This window comes from Chroicocephalus ridibundus, chromosome 7 (assembly GCF_963924245.1).
Source record: "Chroicocephalus ridibundus chromosome 7, bChrRid1.1, whole genome shotgun sequence".
Taxonomy (NCBI): domain Eukaryota; kingdom Metazoa; phylum Chordata; class Aves; order Charadriiformes; family Laridae; genus Chroicocephalus; species Chroicocephalus ridibundus.
The window spans coordinates 29,865,904-29,886,672 of record NC_086290.1 but is presented as its reverse complement, the minus strand read 5'-3'; the positions used below and the strand labels follow the sequence as shown (position 1 = coordinate 29,886,672).

The 20,769-nt window shown below is 41.5% G+C and overlaps 1 protein-coding gene across 11 annotated transcripts in view; it reads right to left on the bottom strand.

Annotated features, from left to right (window-relative positions):
• NBEAL1 (neurobeachin like 1) overlaps positions 1-10,092 on the bottom strand; it is an 89,868-nt gene extending 79,776 nt beyond the window's left edge. For 4 of the 11 annotated variants that reach the window (XR_010071948.1, XM_063341077.1, XM_063341085.1 and 1 more), the window contains exons 1-2: positions 9,279-9,656; positions 8,843-9,141 (exon numbers count right to left, since the gene is read on the bottom strand). Coding sequence is in view for 9 of the 11 variants with exons in the window: in XM_063341077.1 (XP_063197147.1) it covers positions 8,843-8,893 (51 nt within the window). In the remaining 2 variants the exon portion in view is untranslated. The other 7 variants (XR_010071949.1, XM_063341084.1, XM_063341081.1 and 4 more) reach the window with 7 other exon arrangements.
• Between the last annotated feature and the right edge of the window lie 10,677 nt (positions 10,093-20,769).

The following is a 20,769-nucleotide window of genomic DNA, read 5'->3' as shown; positions in this document are numbered from 1 at the left end:
ACTGCACTCATTGCCATTTTTGAGACCTTTTTCTGTATTTTAGGTTATTATACACAACAAATATTAAAGGACCATACTCATCACAGTATTTTCTCTCCCAAATTCCAAGTTTGCTCTTGAAAGCATGTGAACGCTACAGATCTAACAGATCTGTAATCTAGCAGATTTTATTTAAAAATCAAAATAAAAATCAGGAACATCAACTAAAACCTTTTCCCTCCTTGCTTCTTAGAACATGCTAAACCATTTAGCCTACTGTTCCCATGAAGCTTCGGTCATTTATCAGGAAAACTTCATTCCAGCTAGTCCTAAGTTCAGCAAATGCACAGGTAAATGAATACCAAGTTTTACATAATTGAATGCATTAGCCAAACATTTATTGACCAAGTTGGTAAGGTGACTTACAAGCAGCCTGCATCTACCACAACCACTTTCTACAAAACTTTTACGTCACTGGAAACTCTGGGCTGATGCCCCACGTATATCGTCGGTTAACATTTCCAATCGCTCTTCCACAGAACCCAAGCATTTACTCTTTTTGCATGATGCTTTTAGATTAAGAAGTTTCAATAACCTCTAAAACTTTTTTCAGTTCCTAAACTCTCCTTCCACATTCCAACTGAAAAGTGGCAGTAAACCACGTCAAGGTACAATGCTTTCCAAAAATTACTAGTACTAAAAGAATAATCCTGCTATCTCATTAAAGGAGTCAAACTCAAACTGCTTCATTTTCACTTTGCTTTTTGTAGACGTTTCTGGTATTAATGCTAAACTCTTCTTTCCAATGTGAGTGCTACTTTTTCAACCCCTGCTCTGCCTTTGCTTCTTTACTAGTTTTTAAATGTCTTATGGGATATTCCTACAAGTTCTTAGGCAGATTCTGGTGAATGATAATTGACAATAAAAAGAGTACCAATTCCCCCTTAAAAGCAAACGCATTCACTGTTTTCATCCAGACTTCAGGAATACGTCCTCAAAGATTTCTCCCCAAGTCCCAAAGATTATCCCCCCACAACTTCAGTCTAAAAACCAGAATTACTATGACTGGTTATTTAAATAAAAGTGTATTTTCTATGTTAAATTTCCATCTATAAGATAATAAAAAGTTTAGCATGTGTTTGATTTTATGCCCTCTTTGTGATATCTAAGAGTACTATTTAACCATCAATTTATTTTGAGATTTTGTTTGTGCCTCCCTCAAATGCCCTTTATATAAAGCATTCAAAAGCCTTTAAAGCCTTTGGAATTTAACCTCTTAAATATCCTCACTGTTTTAAAATATGCTCTGCTTTTAGATAGTAGTATAATTAGCCATTCTTACAGTAAAATTTAATTCCTAATTTTACACAGCCATAGTTAGCAGTATTACTCAGTGGTCAAACAATTATTTAACGCCGCTCATTCCTGTTGCTTACTACAGGTACAGGACAAACATTACCATAAATGCTGTAAATATCAGAGAAAGCATCAACACACACAAATATTTTATCAGCATGGACGAGCTGTAGTGATATGTCAAACTTAAAACAGCAGCCTCCCATTTACTAGAGGATAAATCAGAAAAGTTACCTGAACAAATGACTTTTTAAAAAAAATAAGATGCTTATCTGTACTGTTGAAACATGTGCATGTTTTGGTAGGGTTTTTTCCTTCTTATATGTATTTCTTTCATCAAGAAAAGCTCAGTAATTAAAGAAGCTCTTCTCTCCTCTATGGCAGCTGTTTAACCTTTCTGAAGCATGTAAATATTTTAACAGTATCTATTGACAACACTTGGATTCAGGCGTTAAGCTGAATGCTGTTCCACAGGCAGCTGGCAAGCCTTTCTCCCATTTCCGTATTACAGCACAAACATACTGCATATTTGAGTTGATTCTGCAATATTCTTTTATCAGGACACGTGCCATCCCCAGATCTGAACCAGATGACCAAGATAAAAGTGCCATAACTCAGATACCACACAACAGACCAGGGTTTGTTAAATTCGCTCTTGTATTAGTACATCAACACACACAACCAGAAGCCTGTGTTTCTAGCTTTGTGATAAATCATTCCATTTAAGAGACACTTGATTCTTCCATTTCAGTAAAAGCTTGATCTGAAATACATTTTTTGGTATGTTTAGAATGGGATGTTTCTCATTAATTCTGCAAAGCACTAATCCACAAACCTGTGGACATGTAGAAATTTCAGTCTCATGCTGGACACCAGTAAAACCCTCAATCTTAGAACAAAAGCACGGACAAACCTCAGATGCTTCTTTATCTAGAAGTAGCGGCTACATATATGTATTGCCAAGTACATTACAGAATGATAAGAAACAAAAATAATTTCTCTGTAGCTTGCAAAATGTTATGGTTACATCTCTGTCTGTTTAGATTCATCTGCTGTCTCATCTCAACCTGAAATCTGCATTCTCTGTGGCAGAGTCCCTGTTCTGTGTCTGAGCAACCATCAGCACAAGGCTGCCCTGGTCCATAATTACAGAAGGTAACGGCTACCTTAAGTTAAGAGACTAATGCCTCATATATACACGTCAGTTATTTATATGAAAAGTTCTATATTTGTAAATATCAGAATTATATTAGTCCTTGGACTATGAGACACCTTTTTAAATAGCAGACAGTAAATTCAGAATTGAGGACCAACTGTTCTATTTATCTATATCCTATTTATCTATATTCTTAGTTCAGCATCTCATAAAGACAGAACAAAGATATTTTCACCAACACATGGCCACAAGTGACTGTGACGTGCTCTTTTACAAGTTACACTCTCTCAGAATGCAGAGATTTACTTAAAACAATCTGCAGAAAAGATATTTTACACAGCAATTGTTTAATAAGTTTTCACTCAGTACTTTTAGCAGTGGCACGAGTTTACATGACAGTGACTTATGAAAAGCTACTTTTACTGAACATTCGGTTTGCTCAAGCATTCGTCTAGCCATAAGCTGAATACTTCTTTATCTAGTATAACAAAGGTGATATATAGTGATGTGATATGAATCACTGACAAATCAGCAGTTGCACAAGAAGGAAGACAAGTGCAAGCTAAATCAGGATGAAATCATGTTTGGATTGCAAAGGTCAGTGTTTCACACTGGGCTTACAGTTTAACGTCAAAGATTATATTCTTGTTGAATTACATGTGTCTCTCCACAACTAAGCATAATTTTGGTAAAACCACATTTCTTTGAGAAACACAACTACAACCTCATTTAGGTGAACAAATTCAGTTCAATCATACTGCTTTATGCAGACCAACAACAATCATGTCTAATCTGATAACAAGCTTTTCTAGTTTATTTACAAATACTTTCCAATTTTATATAGGGACAGAGGTTAAAAACCTCTTACAAGCAAAAACTCACGTTATTTAATATAAACTGATGAATCATCCCTTGTAATTTCGTAATAATCTTCCAGAAGGTATACATTTGCTGTCACTTACTGAACATCACATTAAATGCCTCAATCTTTTGATGCAGGTGACTGACGGATTCAACTGAACTATAAAATATTGTCTGTGATGCCGTACTTTGTAAAAGAGTAGTGAAGGGATGCTGACAATACAGCAGGACCCCTTTTGTCAGTGACAGCCAGACAGTAGGTCAACTTAGCAAGACTGTATAGCTACACACTGAGAACACTGGTATGTTCTTGCTCCAAGCCAACTTTTTTTGACTATAAAATCGTCCCCTTTTTATGTTAGTTTTGGCCCAACACAAGAGGGCTGACTGCCCCCAGGGAGCACATCCTTGAAAGGATTCAAAGGCACATAAATTTATTCTCACAATTCAAGATCAAATTTAACTCAATTCTACATAGTGTTGTTAGGATTAAGACATGGGAACAGGGAGTGAATGGAAATTATTCTCTTTCACTGACTCTTCTCACTTACAGCACAGAGTACACATTAATTTAAATGACCTGTTTAGTCCTTGTAATGCAAATGTTAAGTTTAACTCAACCCAGTTAAATGCACATGTTTAATGTTAAAGCTTCAGCTCCTAAGTATTTACATTGCAATGGTCTTCCGACCTTAGAGACAGCCGTGTAACCACAGAAAAGCTAGCACTGCTAGTATACCACAGTTCGTAGCAGTGCGCTCATCACAGTGGTCTGCTCCTGACTCACACAGAAATCACGATTTCTCCCCAAGACCACTTATTTTCTCATGCAATTCTTCTTCTGATTCCTGTAAGGCAGCCTATAAGGACCCGAAATGAGGAAAAAAAACTCAAAATAACAGGACTTTAACCACGTTAGGACATTTTTAGAATAATGCATATAGTCGTATTTCATGGTTTTTTTTCTGTCCAGCTTTGATCTAGTACTAGAAAATACCCTCCTTTAAAAAAGTACCACATCTCTTTCTATGCTACAATATTAAACAAGATATTTATAATATATACATATCCCTCACTATACCAGAGAGAAAATTACAACATATTTATCTCCATACAATCAGATTTGGTAAGTACAAATATAAGAAACTGCATTTAAGATGACAGCTTATTCACAAGTCTGCTGCTTTTAACACAGCAAGGGATGTGATTGTCTAAGCTATCTGCATTAGTGAAGACCAGAACGTTATTATTAGCTTTACAACTGCTAACACATGGAGTCCCTACTGTATTAATGACACTAAGATCGAACGTTCCCCCTTTGAAACGTGAAGCACAGGCCAGAAGCTGGCTGAAGAACAGACTCACAACTTTCCCTTCAAACTATTATATCACCTACAACATAAGGCAGTGTTTAAATAAAATCAGGGCTTTACTGAAGATAAGAGCATACGCAAAAGCTCAGAACCATTTTAATACAGTGAAAAATGAAGATTTTTCTGAGGTGATATGTCAGCTAAGTGCCTGCATTTATGCCTTTGAAACCCCTCCTGAAGACAACTGTGGATTATTTTTTTTTTTTATAAAAATCACTTACCATGTAAAAGGGTATCTGATCCCTGAGTAAAACAAAAAATATCAGAAATCCTGACATGCTTTATGTCTAAGTATCTGAAATACCTACCAGAACAACTGGAAAAGATGAAACACACACCTAAGAAAAGGTTAATCAACTAATATTACAATAGCAGTATTATTACAGCCATGCTGGTTTAAGGCTACAAGGCAAAACTGGTAGAGACTACCTCAGTCCCGTGAACATGAAAAGGTCACAGACACACATGAAAGCATGTCCTTTCCCCAGTCTACTTCATTTCGCCTAACAGAGCTCTTCTCCTGCCAACTTATATTAGCAAAGCACTTTCAGGTATCTGCTGCATATGCACTTATATAACAAGTGCTTCATGCTCCTGTGTAGGTTATTGACAGCTTTGAACTGACAATCAATATGCTTGATACTACCATTGTCTACCTAGCCTACTGGAGAAAATTTTTCCTAGGGCCTTCTATAGAAAGGACCTGTGTTACCTATTCCACACACAATTCAATTATCTTAAAAATGCACACATTCCCACATCTAGATGAGAGGACAGCAGCTTACACCCACATCAATATTCAAGTGAATAACAGCATTGTACGTTACAGAGAATTGAAAGGAAAAAAAAATTAACAAAATAATTTGAAAGTGAAAATCACTAAAAAATATGCCAGCAAGTTGCATCCTTAACAATGCTTTCTTTGCAGAAAGTTTGACATCATCATTCAAAAAAAAAAAAAAAAAAAAGAAGAAAAAAACCCAACAGCAACAAAAAACTCAGGGCAGGACAGCTCAGACTATTAACAATGCAATGCTGTGATTCAAACCCAGTGACTGAAATCTAAACTTCACTAAATTTAATGATTTTTTTTTAAACTGCTTCCATGCAACACCAGAAGCATTATAAATCATATGTGGCTACTATTTCCATTGGGCATCTTAAACAGCAGACTGTAATCTGCAGCTTTGTAGCTACTGCCCTTAGAAACTGCCAGACGAAAAACAACTGAATACCACCTAAAAGTGAACTTAAGCAGATGCTCAAACATAATCTTCAGGGGAAAAAAAAAAAAGAAACCACCTCATACACGGTGTCATCCAACGACCACTTCCACAGAGATCCTAGCTACATGCTGCTGTCTGCTCAAATCTCCAATTGCTAAACTGCACAAGAGGCAATGAAAATAGAGAAATGCCTTCCTAATGTTACTTTGCACAAAAGTAATTATTGCAACTGACACCTGACGCTGCCAGAGATGTCAAGTGATCACAAAGAACAAGAGTCATGACCCAGGATAGTGGTAAGATGGTAACTCAGCATTATCCATCACTTTAAAGCCGTGAAAAGCCTTGCTGCTCTAGCACAGGGTGCTATATTTAACACACTATCACGAAGGACCTGATTATCTAAAAAAGGCAGGAGAGAAACAAGGATACTTATTGGCAACAATCTGAAGCATCATACAAAAAAAGGAGCTTGGATTTCACTGTTTCTTCAGCTATCAAGGCTGCAAAAGCTAAAGCCATATATTTAGGACTTGTGGCACAACAAATTCCCACATTACTCAGCTGTGACCCTCCAGCAGTTTTTGTAGTTTGGAGAAGTTGCCTAGCTTTCCTTCCCAGGATGTCAGCCACAACAAAGTCATGACAGTGCAACATACAGGATATGATACTACACTTCACTGGGCAGCCCCAGGTATAAAGAGACTTCTCCCTAAACCACTATATCCTGTCACTGGTGATTATTTATTGCTACACCTTCCTATTGTGCTAGATGCTCTGAGAAGAACCAAGTACAGGCACACCAATGTTTGCAATACATGACTGAACAATCTAATTTACTTTAAGGCTTCACAACATTTTACATCCTAAAACCTAGCTTCTTCAGTTGCTCTTAACTTCACCAAACTTAATCCAGGATGAAACACAGTTATGCCAGATACTTTACTCAAGCAGAATGAGCTATCATTTTAACTTGAATCAGCTGAGAGAAAGAGAGGGAGAAAGAAAGAGAAGGAAAAAACAGTTTTGTGTCTAGCACTCTGAAAAAAGTGAAGACTCCTTTTTTGTAGTCACTCTAGTTGCCTTCAAATTTTGAAGACAGCTATTTTATTTTAAAAAAATATTTTTTCCTACTTACAAACAAGTCCTTATCGACACACAAATCCACCTAATCATGCCCTTAATATATGGGTCTGGAAGAAAAAAGGCCAAAAAAAAAAATCATCAAGCGCTCATGGAGGCTGAGTATATACAAAGATTTTTTTTTCATAGCCTATCCTCCACCATCTGAGAGCTGACGAGATTGCATATGCATCATTCCCATAAAGAAACAGAACATCCTCATACAACATTTAAAACACACGTTCTAACTAGCACTTCTTTATTTATGCAAACTTACTGCTAGCATGCAGAGACAGAAAGCATATAATCTGAATGAAAGGTTCAAGCAAAGGGGGAGAAGGTATAAAACACACAAAAGAATTTTATAAACAACTAGGGAGGAAAGAGACAAACACTGCCTGTGCAAAGAAGTTCAGAGCTTGGCTCATCTCTACAGCCCTGTGTCTCCCAAAGCTGAGGAAAGCCTGGATTCTTGGGAGTCTGTTCCAAGTGTCTTTGTTCTTCTCGCGTCAATGAACTCACTGGCAAAACATCCATCTCCTCCAGTGCTAGTCCACTTCTTACTGTCATTGGCACTACCACATTAGTTTAAATGGCGAAAGTCTACGCAAATATGTTTCAACCCAACAGATCACCCACGCGGGTAGCAGTAAGAAGTCATACCATGTGTTACATTTGCACTGGTTTATTTTTAACTACATGTAAAGCATTAGTGTTGCAATCACACACACACAAATTAAGAAAAGCTACAATTAAGACCACTTTGTGCAATCTTGATCCACTACTTTGTGCACTCGTGTTTTTAAGATGGTCTGTACTTAAAATCTCACTTTCTATGCTCTTGAGATGGGCTTCCCCTAGAAATGAACTGGGAACAAGAACAAGGGAATATCCGTTCTACCCTTAACGTCCTACTGGTTTGAAGAGTTTAAGAAACTGTGATACCTACGAAGCGTGAGACTGCAAAGAGAAAAGGCAAAACAAAACCAGAGAATATGGCCACCAAAAGCTATCCTTGCCACTGCCACTGAGTTCCTATATGACAGTAGGCCAGTCCTTTCCCTGCCTTTACAGTTATTTTTTGTTACGTTCCTTATTTTACGGATATCTATTTAGACAATCTGCAATCCAATTTGTGTACATACTCAGCACGTCTGGCGGCAATTAGGACCTGTGCTTTAAACACATGAATTGTTTTACACTGTGGAATGCAAATAGAGACAGGACAGTATTTTAATAATGTTCCTGCCAGGTGAAGGAAGTTCATTATTATTAATGGAGTACTAAGATGTTATGGTGATAAACAGCAAAGGAAGGCTTGGGAGTAATTTAATAAATCTGCTCTTTGTGAAGGCTTTGGCTAATGTAGTTTAAATGAAACTGGAGCTGCGCAGAAAAAAGTAAGTATAAAGCTAAATACTAGACAGCAGTAAATTATAAAGCCATGGCCCTACAAAACAAACAATTATGTCAACATACGCATTCAGATAGTTAAGAGAGATAGCTAGAATAACTGCTTAAGTTGAGCCACAAACACTGTGCAATTCACACCTCACACACAAAAAAGCCCAACCTGAACAGCAAATCCAGAGATGAGGTTGTAAATATCCTAAAGTGCAGTTATATCCTTACAGAAGCTAGACAAGCCTATGCAACTTCCAAGAACGAAAATGTGTTAAAAGGCGTTACAGATACACTTTACATACCTGACTTCCAAACAAAAGAGGAAAAAGACATAGAAACACACACACACCCCGTCAAATATTTACCTTACTGCAGTAAAGCATCCAAAGCTCATACAGCCTCTCTCGGGATGCCATTCCTTCCCTTCCTCTTCTCGTCGATACCGGCTACTTTTGTTCAAGATCCTACCATGCTCAGTTCCCACGTCCTTCTTCCGCGGTTTCTGCTGTATTATTACAGTTGTATCATAACCCGAGAAGTCAAGGATGAAAATAACAGGGCGTCAGTCTCTCCTTTTGGGGTAAACAGCGTAGCACAACACAAGCAACTGCAGACAAGTGTCAGGCATGTCGGTTCTTCGCCAGCGCTGCTTCGGTTTTAATCTCTGAAAGTGAAAACATACCCTTCAGGCCTCTGGTGGAGGAAAGAAAAAAAACAAAAAAATCCATACTTAAAGCCCACAGACGACCTCGGTAATTACGCGGCGGCAGGTCGCGCTGCTTTCGTCTCTGACATTATTACCCCTGAGAGAGAGAAGTCCGGTTTCTCAGGTTCCTGGCGCTTTCCCTCTTTTTTGCAGGGAGTCAGCGCGGAGCAGGGGAAGCAGCACGGCCGCTGAGGGGACACCGGAGCCCTGAGGGCACGGGGAGAGGCGGCGGTGGTACCGGAGGGGGACGGCGGCCGGCCGCCCTCCGCGTCCCCGGCCCGGCAGTGACAGCCGCCACCGCCCTGCTCCCCCCACCCCGGGCTCCACAGCCGGCCCCCGGAACCCAGGCAGCGGCGACTCCCGCAGATTAGTTGCTGCCCAGGCAGAGGCGCCGGCCGCGGCCTTTCCCGTCCCCCGCGGGGCGCGGCAGAAGCCCTGGCGCTGCCCCGCCGCCCGCTCCCGGGACGCAGCGGCTGCCCCGCGCCGCCACCTACCGCGCCCTCGGCCTCCTCCCGCTCCCCCCGCGGCCTCTCCCCGCAGCCTACCCGGGCCACGGCGGCTGGCGGCCGGGCAACGCCGCGCGGCAGCCGGGAGGCGGAGGGGGCCGATCCTCGCCACATCGCCCGCCCCGCCCGCATTCCGGCACACGCCCCGGGCCGCCGCTGAGGGGCGGGGAGGCCGCGGGCGCCATCTTGGCTGCGGGCAGTAGGGGCAGCACTGCCCGCGCAGGCGGAGCGGCCGGGGCCGCGCTGCGGAGCCCGCCCGGCGGCCGCGGCGTAGCGCCCCGAGCCGGGGCCGCTGGCCGGAGCCGAGGGAGCCGCGCGGGGCGGGCCAGGGCCGCTGCGGGCAGCCCCGGCGGCAGTGCCGTTCCGCAGCCCACGGCTCCTCACCTGAGGAGCAGCCGGTCCCTGTAGGTGTCGCGCCCCTCCGCCGCGCTAGGAGTCCGTTTGCCCGAAAAAGGATCGGCATTAGCGGTCCTCCTGGTGGGACAGAGCACCCCGGGACACCTCCGCGCTGCTCTGCGAGTGATAAAGGTTGTCAAGCACATACACGTGTTCTAGGTATGCTCCCGAGAGGCCTGTGTGCATAGCCCGAGGAGCGTGGATGTACACATCTATCCAACCTGCTATCACTTTAAAGCAGCCTCGTATCCAGAGCTTGCATAGGACTAGGAAAATGCTCCTAAAATAAGTTAGATTTCTCAAAGAGGAATGTGAAAAGGCATTCCTTAGCTTACTGCTGTGGCTCGCTCTGGTGGTGCGCTGACCCCCCCCGAAAGGCACAGCGCTCCAGCAAAGGACATTGCTCCTGCTCGCTCCATAACACCACTGTTTTAATGTGCCTCGCAGGGCACTCCCTGGGGAATGAGCTTCCCTCCATGTCTGCCTCATCCCTTAGACAGTGGGGCTGGAAATTAATATTCTGTCAGGCTCCTAAAGCAGGGAGAAGGGGATTTAAGGAGACCTGGGCCTTCTCCCTGGTTTGCTGGGAGAATGACAGCCCTGCAACCTCTGGCTGCAGCCCTGGTCCTTCTGCCACTGGGCTGTCTCCTCACCTGGGTGGCTCTCCTGCAGCTTCGCGTGATGAAGCATTCATTGCCAGTCATGGCACAGTCAATTCCTTTGCAGGGGATTTCCACACCACTGCAATGGTTTTGTGCGAGGTTTGGAAATCCTTTGCGAAGCAATTGGCTGTGCAATATCATTATATTGTCTGCTGTACCAAAAAATCGCTAGGGGTGGGTAAGCGTCACCAAGAGCCCAAAGACAGTCTGAGATTGGTCCCCGCAGCATGCCTTTGGATATTTGTCCTGCTTTCAGAAGATCAGTGAAGTTTCCTTGGAGAAATTTAATTTGTGCTCATTGTTGTATCATGTGGATTAGCAGTGCAGGAGTGGGAGAAGTATCTTTTACTGCAATATCTAAACATAGTTCCTAGCACAGATGGAGGGACACCGACAAAAATGAGTCTGTAAAATTATTTTTAGTTGTGTGATACATGTGCTCTGGTACTTGCTGATAGCCACAAGTCTCCCGCCTTGAGGTTGTGACACAATTTTTTTCCATCAAGAAAAAAAAAAAAGAGCTCAGAGCCCAGTTCTGTCCCCAGGGCAGCATCTGCTATGCTTAAACCACCCTGGACCCCTCTGCATGAGCAGCCTTCAGGAACAGAAAAGATTCTGCCCCCTTGAGGGACTGATCTCAGGGCTTGAGTTACTGTTAGGAGCTCCCCCTAACAGCCAACCTGCATCACCTTTGAAGCAAATGCAAACCATTATTATTTGTCCCTTCCACAGTAATATGGGAAAAGGAAGCTCTTTTTAGCATGCTTTTTGAGTTACAAGTTTTTATTGCTTCTTCTTACAGCCTTCTCTAGACTAAATAACAGCTTATTTCAAACTATTCTTACAACTGGCTCACTTTGAAGGTGTCAGGCCCAAGCAAAGCCACATACAAACCCCAACCTTCCCCTGAGATACTGTTGTGCTTTCTTGCATTCCTGACTTTTGCAAGTTACAATAGCTGTTTTCCCCCCAGGAGCCCTACAAAACACCTTAACAACCCAACAAAAACCCACCCTCCAACCAAGATGGGAGGCTCCTCCCTTATTAAGTGCTGCCACCCACATAATTAGGGTGCTCACAGACTATAAAGCAGCCATTTTCCACTCTGCTGGAGTAGTAGTGACATAGTTATCTCAGTGGGCCTAGGCAATTACTGCTGCTTGTGGAGCCAGTTCTTGGCTTATACAGGTGTTCTGGAGGGAAAGTAAAGTGTAAGTAAAGCATTTGTATTTTGCAATAGGATAGTCTGTTCTGGTGGCATATAGGGTAAGTGGTCTCCTGGTCTGACCTTCCAGAGGTTTTTGAAGCCAGGTAGCTTGTTGTAAGGTTGTTAGGGTGGCTTTTGGACATCTGCATCACTGGGTGTAGGTCAAGTTTAATCTCTCCCTGTCAGTATAGACATTCAGTATTCACTGTGAGTTCTTACTCACATCTAAGTATAAGCAATAAGGAGAGAGGTCAGTAGAGAAAGGTGGGTTACAGCTTTGTCCCTGCAGGTGTAGTACACTTCTAGATGAATTTGTATTTCAGTGTACTTACCTTTGTAAAGATCCAGCTAAGGATACAGAAGCCAAAGAATGGAGGAAAATGTAAAAAGAAGCACTACCAGCTATGTATGGGTACTCTAAAATGTCAGTGTTTATGGACTGGTCTATCTGTGAAAGCTAATTATTAGATTCTTCATCACCTGCTTTCCCATAATTATGTACCAATTGTTTCATGGACCTTAAATAGCTAGGTAGGTTGTGTTCATTTGTGTTTCATTGTCCCCTAGCTGCTGTCTTGTGGTAACTAACTGTTTATCACAGCGGTTGTTTCTCATACTTTGTTCATTACCAGTGGTTTTGTACTTTATCTCTCTTCAGTAGCTGTATATTAGTAACTCAGTCATCTTACTATGGGCTGAACTTGTCAGCCAGCAAATTCAGGTAACAGAATGGGTAGAGAGAAGGGAGTGGATAGGGAGAAGGCATGAATTTGAGGTTAAGGAAAGATTCAACAAAGGAGTGGGCTGCATTAGACTGCAGCTTTGAGTCCAGGGACCTCTCAAGTGTCAGGGGAAAATCACATACCTTGTAGTAATGCTTTTGTTAAGCTATACTTATTTTCTGTAGAAGCAAATGAAAAAGGTGAAAGTCTGTATCTGACTCTCAAATACTCTCGAACCTGTTGTTTGGCTTTAAGGCTTCTACTGATATCATGCTTCAGGCCAGCAAAAAATCATGCTGAGATAGGTCTATGGCAAAGCTTCTGTCTGAGGTTTTGCTTGATGTCTTAGGGCTAGTGCTTTGTTTACTAACAACAAAGACCTAAAATACATGTAGAAATGAAACTGTCTCTCAACTCTTCCATCTTCCTTTACAAACAGACCCTTGCACAGAAGTAGAGAGTAGACTTTACATTCCAAGTAAGCAAGTGGCCTTGGCAGATGCACATAAAACTCCCGCTATCAAAACACCTTCTGCTGTATGTAAAGAAATAGGACTTTGTGGATGCTAGTTTCTAGTCATTCAAGCCAAATTAACTTAAGACTGCATTTGGTGTGGCTATTGGAAAGTAGCAAGCTGGCCCTTGCAAGATGCCAAGGCCTCTGAGATGCTATTTTGCTGAGGGTTGCGCGGGATCGGCTTGCCTTCAGTTTCTCTGGCTATGATTGCACAAAACGAGTGCGCAATTGTTCTGTTAGGTAAGCCAGCAAACTTAATTAGTGTTTAGTCTTCCTTCTGTCATCATATTCACATGTGCCCCAGGTAGTTTGGGGCTTGTTAGTTGTTTGCAAAATTTGGAAATGGGAAGGAATTTGTTTGCCCCTTGACATGTAAGCTGGTATCTAGGGATTTTAGTTACTTTCTTTCAAAGCATTGGAGACTTGCCACAGCTAAAGCTGGGAGGTGGTGGTCTGGCTAATACCATTAAGTCCCTCTGGCCCCTGGCTGCTCTGCTTTCATATATGCAGGGTTAAACGGTTCACTAGACTTAAATTCAGGAAGGAATTTACCCCAGGGTAGCCTGGGACCATCATGAGTGGTTTTGTCCTTCTCTGTCCTTTCAGCTTGTTTCCACAGGGGGCCTTCAATATAATGAATCCCTTGCTGTAAAAGGCCCGGGCAGTGACCTGATCTCTTCTGATCCTTTTCTATAGCATAGGCTCCTCTACCACAGGCCTTAAGTTTGCTACTGTTCTAGGAATGTTCTTGTGTTGGGTACATCTTAAAGACTCTTTCAGACTAAATATATATATAGTATAGATTCTTTGATCTGCCTAGGTTCTTACAAGCTCTAACAGCCAGTAAAGATTCATGGATGGGTGTTCAGTCTTAGAACTGCTTTTCTCCTCTGGTGTCATTTAGGTTAGCTATGCTAGAGCTAGCATGTGTGGACTCATACTACAGCTGTCTTTGTTTTGCACATGCTTAAAGACACCAGTTGTTACTGCTCAAGATTGCATGGTGAAAGTGCTCTTCCTCCACCAAACTGACTTTTCATTCAAAGTAAGCCATCCCTTACTGTGCACCATCTTATTGCCAGTGATCAGTGCACTTCAAATCATTCTGCTTTAGTTAAGAAGTTGTTTAATGAATGATTTTATTATGTTGCAGTGCTCAGCAGATCTGAATCTGCAGCACGGCTCCTGAAAGGGATCAGTGTATCAGGAAACAAAACAACCCACATCAGCAACCAAGGTTTAAGGATGTGTAGGTGCTGGTAGTCTCTGGTGGTATGTCTGAACTTAATTCCTTCTCGGCAGACAAGCTAATGTTGTCCCAAGAATGCCTGCTATAGCAACTTGGAGCTTGACCCCTCTTGGTTTGGGGAAGCATGCAAATGAAGGGAAGTAGTTAAAGGGAAATGGGCTTAGGAAATCTCCAACTGCTGCTAGAGGCGGGATTCTTGCAAAATGTTATCACTATGGCCTCCCAGAAGTTAGATGTTGGCTGTGGCACAGTACCTGCTTCTGCGTGGGATGTGAAACCGAGGCTGTGCCCTTGTGAATCCTCCAGGGACCCTGCTAACCTAACTCCTGACACAGAAAGGGCATAGAGACCTGAATGATGGCTAGTGTTGTAAAACTCAAAAGCCGAGTTTTAAAAATCCTGCAGTGTTGTGTAAACAGTGCACTGCTAAAGTATGTGAGAGACTTGTGGGGGCCCACTTACACACTGAATGAGTTGTAGATTCTTTAACATAACGGGTCTCTCTTCTGGTTTCTAACCCCAGACCCTATGGGAAGTTGCTACTTTCAGACCCTCTGTGCTATGTAGGGTCAGCATGAGTTTAGGTCTACAAACAGTGTGAGGTCTTGGCTGAACAAAAGAGCACAGTGTAGGCCCTGAGCTGGAAACCTGTGCAGAACTCTGGACTTAATGCCAAATGGCAGTAGGGATTATTGGGCACCAGGACAGTTTTTTCATCATGAAGTGAATAAGCAACTGAAAGCTTTATTTTGATATCTGTAGTGTTACAAATAGTCACTGACAGAAGTAATTCTTATTAATAAAGATGGTAAATACTGTAAATGCCTTGCTCAGCCTTAAGTCATCTAGTGTCACAGCTGCAGGTTTGGTATGGAGTACCTCTGTGATGATACTGTGGCTGTGAACTTGCCAGTCTATTCACAAGAGAACTGCTTCTGAGAAGGACATTGCATTTATAGGGCTATTCAAAATGTCAGGTACACTCTGTAATAAATTCAAGCATGGAGCTGGTCCTGTGGACTCAGTTACAGGTGGATTTTTGGATTTTCATTATCATAAATGAGGAATGTATTTCATTTTTTTCCTCTAAGGTCTGAAATATTTTTCTTCAAAGATGCTATTTTTAAATTGATCTGAGACTACAGATAAAAATTCAGCTTGACAATTTAGATGTGGGTTTTCTCTGAGCTTGGGTGTTACCATATAATCTCCACTGACTTAAGGGGAATTACTCCTACCAGTGAAGCAAGCACAGGCTCTGAAGCCCACTGTAGTCAAGGCACTGCTGGACTTTAAATCAAAGGCTAAAAGCACTGCAAGAAGGGGGAACCTGATCCATGTAGGCTCCAAAACTCCTGGGCCTTAATAAAGTACTAATGGCACTACTCATTGACATGTAGCTTAGGAAAGTGCTGGTTAGGAAATATTCACCATTGGTTAGAAGGAGCCAACATTGGCAGTCAAGGCATCCCAGTCGATGAATCACCTGCACTTGGTAGGCCTCAGGAGGTACTGCTGCCCTCAGAAGTGTGGCTGCTCATAGAAAATCCATGCTCCAAGTATGTTACAAGACCAGATGTCCCTGTAGTCAAAGTCATCCTGGAGAGAAGGGTAGTTATCTATGAACTCTGACAGCATTCCTCTCATAGATCTGTAGCTGGCTGTGCTGCTGGGGCTGCGAAGGCAAATCCAGACATGGATGCACAGGATGTCAAGTGGCAGTTCTAGGTGACTACAGGCTGCTAGATGCAATACTGATGGTAGCAACACAGTAGCCACTAGAATATGCAGAAAAGTTAGTTGAATAGGAATAAATCTGACTGGGTCCTAATTTAAAGCAGTGGTGCTGTGAGTCCCTTCTGCTCCAGTGAGAGTTTCTTTGAAAGAGTTGCAGTAGGGCAGAAATGGGGTCCTGCCAAGATCACCACACTTCAACTGTACATGCAGATCAGTGATAAACCTGAATTGCCACAGCAGTCATGTGCCCTCAGTGTTCCTAGCTGCTGATGTAATAACTGGATAAGGCGCCGGCTGGGACAGATAGGAGCTTTTTTTGGTGGTATTTTTGTTGTACAGCCTTAGGTGGGCAGGTTTTCTTGCTTTTTACCTACTGAGATGTTAAACCGTTTCAGGATTCTCTCTGACTCTTTTATCTAAGACAGCAAAGATCTGATACAGAAAAATACTTTCTGCTCTTTTATCAGTGCTCAATACAGTTTTTGCGGGTGCTCAAGTGCAGTTGTATATACACAAGAGTACTACTGCTGTGCAAAGACATTACTCAGTTTTTTTAAAAAAAAAAAAAAAACAAACAACAAAAAAACCCCAACAAAACCAAGAAACAACCAAACCCAACACTTTAATGTCTACATTTATGGAATCAAACTTTCTGGACGCTGTTGTTCTGAATCTGTAAAGCATGCAGAAATGTGTCCTAATTTTAGGATTTTTTTTCTACCCCCCATACTAATTCTCAGTTTCTCTGCTCCTTCTCAGATACTTCCCATCATTCTCCCAAGTCAACTTCCCTTCAGTCCATCTTGTTCCCACTTTCCTCATCTGTGACTTTTTTTTCCCTCTACAGCTTGAAAGGACACAAGAGTGTCTGCACTAGCTTTCAGAACTTGGCATAGATAGAAGAACTTGCAGAAGAACCACAAGTCAGTGAAAAAAATAGCTGCATTATCCTATGCAGATGGAATGTATCTGGAAACTTGCTGTGATGGTCTATGAAGCTTCTACTAGACAGGGAAACTGTGAATTGTACATTAAGTTAATCCATGTTGTAAGCTTTATTTTTTCATGAACATTGGAGGGATGTGTTCCAGTATCAAGGCTATTCCTGGGCCAAGTATCAATTCCTTAGCTTTATGTGTAAGTACTGAAAACTTTCACATCTTGGCAACCTCTCCCCTCTTAGTTTAGTAACTTAGTAAAACTTTTCCAGGGAATGAGTCTAGGAGGGAAAAACACGGATCTATTCTGGGCTGAAGTATTCAGAAAAAAATCTGCCATAAGGCAAATATGCCTTCACTTGCAGCTCAAATACATGGTGATGTCTCTGCAATGAGATGTGTCAGGTTGCTTCTGTAGTAGTGTAGTCACCAACTTTGAAAGAAGAGCATTGACTAGGGCATGGCAGATGTGGTTTGATTCTTAGCTCTGTATTAAATTTTCTTGTGTAGGCCACGTATAGCCAGAGTAGTTTCAGAAGATTGGTGAAGTTAAGTGTTTTCATATATATATATATAAAATAATAGATAAAAATACTATCAAAATAAAAATTAATATAATAAACAACCCCCCTCCCCGGTCAAGCACTAACCAACCATTCATCTGGCTGAGAATCCCAACTGACTTGCCTATCTCTTTCAGGGTCTATACCCCATTAGGTGAACTTGCTACACAGAGGTCTCTGAGGAAGTTGTTACTTGTACCAGAGCTGTCAAAATGGGTTGTAGTGTTCTGATTCTAACATAGGCAGTAACATACATGGAGACAATATGGAAAATTTACTGCTGTGATGATACAAGAAGACCTAATGGAGTCATTGGAGCCTATCCAGTGCTGGTAGTCAGGATATTCTCCCTTCATCAGGAAGAACTGAAGGCCTATTTAGTTGGGACGTTCATAGATCATCCAGCAGCCAGTTTCCACCTGTTGAGGTGGGTAGGCAGGTTTGGCTGGTCTGTGGCAGCTTCACAGGAGCAGCCCACAAAGTCTCTGTCCTCAAAGAAAGTGATCTGCAATAAAACAAAAGTAACCCCGTCACAGTGGAAAGTATTTGAAAGCTGGCTTTGTTTTGCCTAGATTGTAAAAAAACAATCCAAAGACCACAAAGGCCCAAAGACTAGCAAAGCCCTTGTGTCCATTTTCTATAAGATGCACAGACAGTTACTGGTGTCTTCATTTCTCTAGTACTAGAAATGACAGGTAGATGTCCCTTTGGGACTCTGGGAAGTGGAGGGTGACTTTTAGCATGACTTCATGCTGGAAATAGCCTGTCAGCAGCTTCATGACAAGTTTTTTGGGAGCATTTGGAGAAGGTGAAACCCAAGTTGCTCTTTGACTGACAGCTCCATGGATGACTTCTGCGTATCAAACAATCATTCAACTTTGTGCCCATCTCCTGCACCCAGTCCTAGGCTCCTAGAAATCTTCTGCAATGTAGACTACAGACAAAGGAAGGAATAATTCTTCTACATTTGAATTGTGCTGAAGCTTTCGCCTCTCTTAATGACACAAGAACAAAACAAAAGTGTTGTGTCTAACCCGAGTTAATCATTGAACACTCTAGGTCCTGTTGGGCAGCTATATCTTACAGCAGTAAAATCAAGTTACAGATACTTAAATTCAGTGGCATTGTTTAGTGATGTTTATATTTCTTTGGAATAGAGTACTTCAACCTTATTTTCCTTAGAAGTCTAATAATATATAAACTTTTGGTCTCTTTCAGCAGCTGACAAACTCAAAGGGAAACTAGCCAGACTGAAAAATAACAAAAGATTTCTATGTGTAAATGTTCTAGCATTTGAAAGCTTCCAAGTACACTATAGACTTTCTTTAGGAAACTTATCAAAGAGCTAGATAATAAAACAACCACTCGAGGTTTCCCATTTGCTAATTTGTTGGTAGACCAACAAACTATGTCTGCAAACATACTTGCCTATACGGAGCTATGCATTTGTTAGGTTGTTTGTCAGTGCTCCATTACTCAGCTGTTCTTTAGCATTTTTGCCAGACTTTAGCTGTGAGACCTCAGCATGCAGGAGGAGTCAGCAGTCCTTTATATAGAATGCACAGTGCTGCATCCACAGGAACAGGATAAAAGAGAATTTTTTGCTCAGTAAAGAGAAATGAATGTTTTTCCCCTCCTTCTCTCCATTGTCATTCTCTAGACAAAAGGCAATAGCAGTAGTTTGTGTGGTACCAACTTTATTGTTATTGTGGGTACGCAGAGGATGAGAGTAAAGGGTAGGTCAAGCAATATTTCTGTTATCTTGTCGATGGAAGACATGCAAGAGAAAGTGCTGGAAATGCTGCAGCACCGCAGCAGAATTGTTTCATGTCACTTTATTTTTAATCTCTTTCTGTTCCCTGATTATATGAAACAAAGTTTTTTTTTAATGACATGGATTCCTAGTGATGATACTGTAAAACATTTTTCACAGTATTAAAAACTGTCCTCATTTTCAAAAGCCCTCAGAACAGGTATTGCTGCCTGTTTCCTTTAACAGTTAAGAGTATGTGTATGAGAGAGAAAAGTAGGTAATCAAAAAGCTGTGGTCGTGGACATTTACATCCACTCAGGCTTCACTGCTGAAATTCTATATTAATGTAATTCAGAGTTCATAGATAAAGAGACTAGAAGTTGAAGGATGGACACCACCTGTTTAAGGTAGAGAAAAGCCTTTTTAAATCAGCACAGAGAAATATTTCACTTGAGAGATGTACGGATTGTTGGAGCTCAGGTATGAGTCATTGGGGCAAAACACAGGAGCATAGTAATTTCTTCAGCTGAAGAAATCTTAATTGCAGTTGAACTTAAAAAAACCCTGTTGCTTAGGAAGAATGTTGTGGTAAGTTTTCCGTCTGATCTGATTAATCCCAAAGACGCTCAGGACTGTGTTCATTTTGGGCCCTTGTTTGATATGGCACAGTGCAATTCTCAGTCAATTGATACATTGCAGTGGTCTTTAGAAGTTGGGGCAATAGGAAGACTCAAAATTAGAGCTGTTTTGAATTTATTGGAAGGGCAGGGTGAAGCTGGCTGGGGCTATTTAGGTAAAATTAATAGCTGGGGCTATTTAGGCAAAATTATTTTGCTGCTGATCATCTTTGGGTTCCAGCAGGAACTTTTTTTTCTCAGTTCATGTGTCATTTGAGTAATGGGAAGTAATCCCATTAACCAAATGGGAGTAAAAGGTTTGTGCTACCAGTGCTAGATCAGGCCTTTTAAGTATTTTCCATTTAGTCTAGTAATTACAATGCCTAAGTACAAAGCAATGTTAAAATATCAAGGAATCATCATCTATTTGAAATAAAAATAATAATCCAAGACTGTTTTTCAAAGGAAAAAGATAAACAGCACAGTTTTGAGTTATTCTTCTGGAGTTTTAAATATCTCTCTATAACTTCCATTTTTTTCCCAGAGACCATTCCTTTCTCTCCTGCTTTCCTTCCTTTTCTCTCCTTCCACACCTGCCTTTGAACTAACCTTCACAAAATCCTACCATGTGCAGTGCCACACTTTCATATTTCCTGCTCAAACTGCATGGAGCAATAGTGGATCTTTTTGTCTCACTGGCTTCTTGTTTAACCAAAATG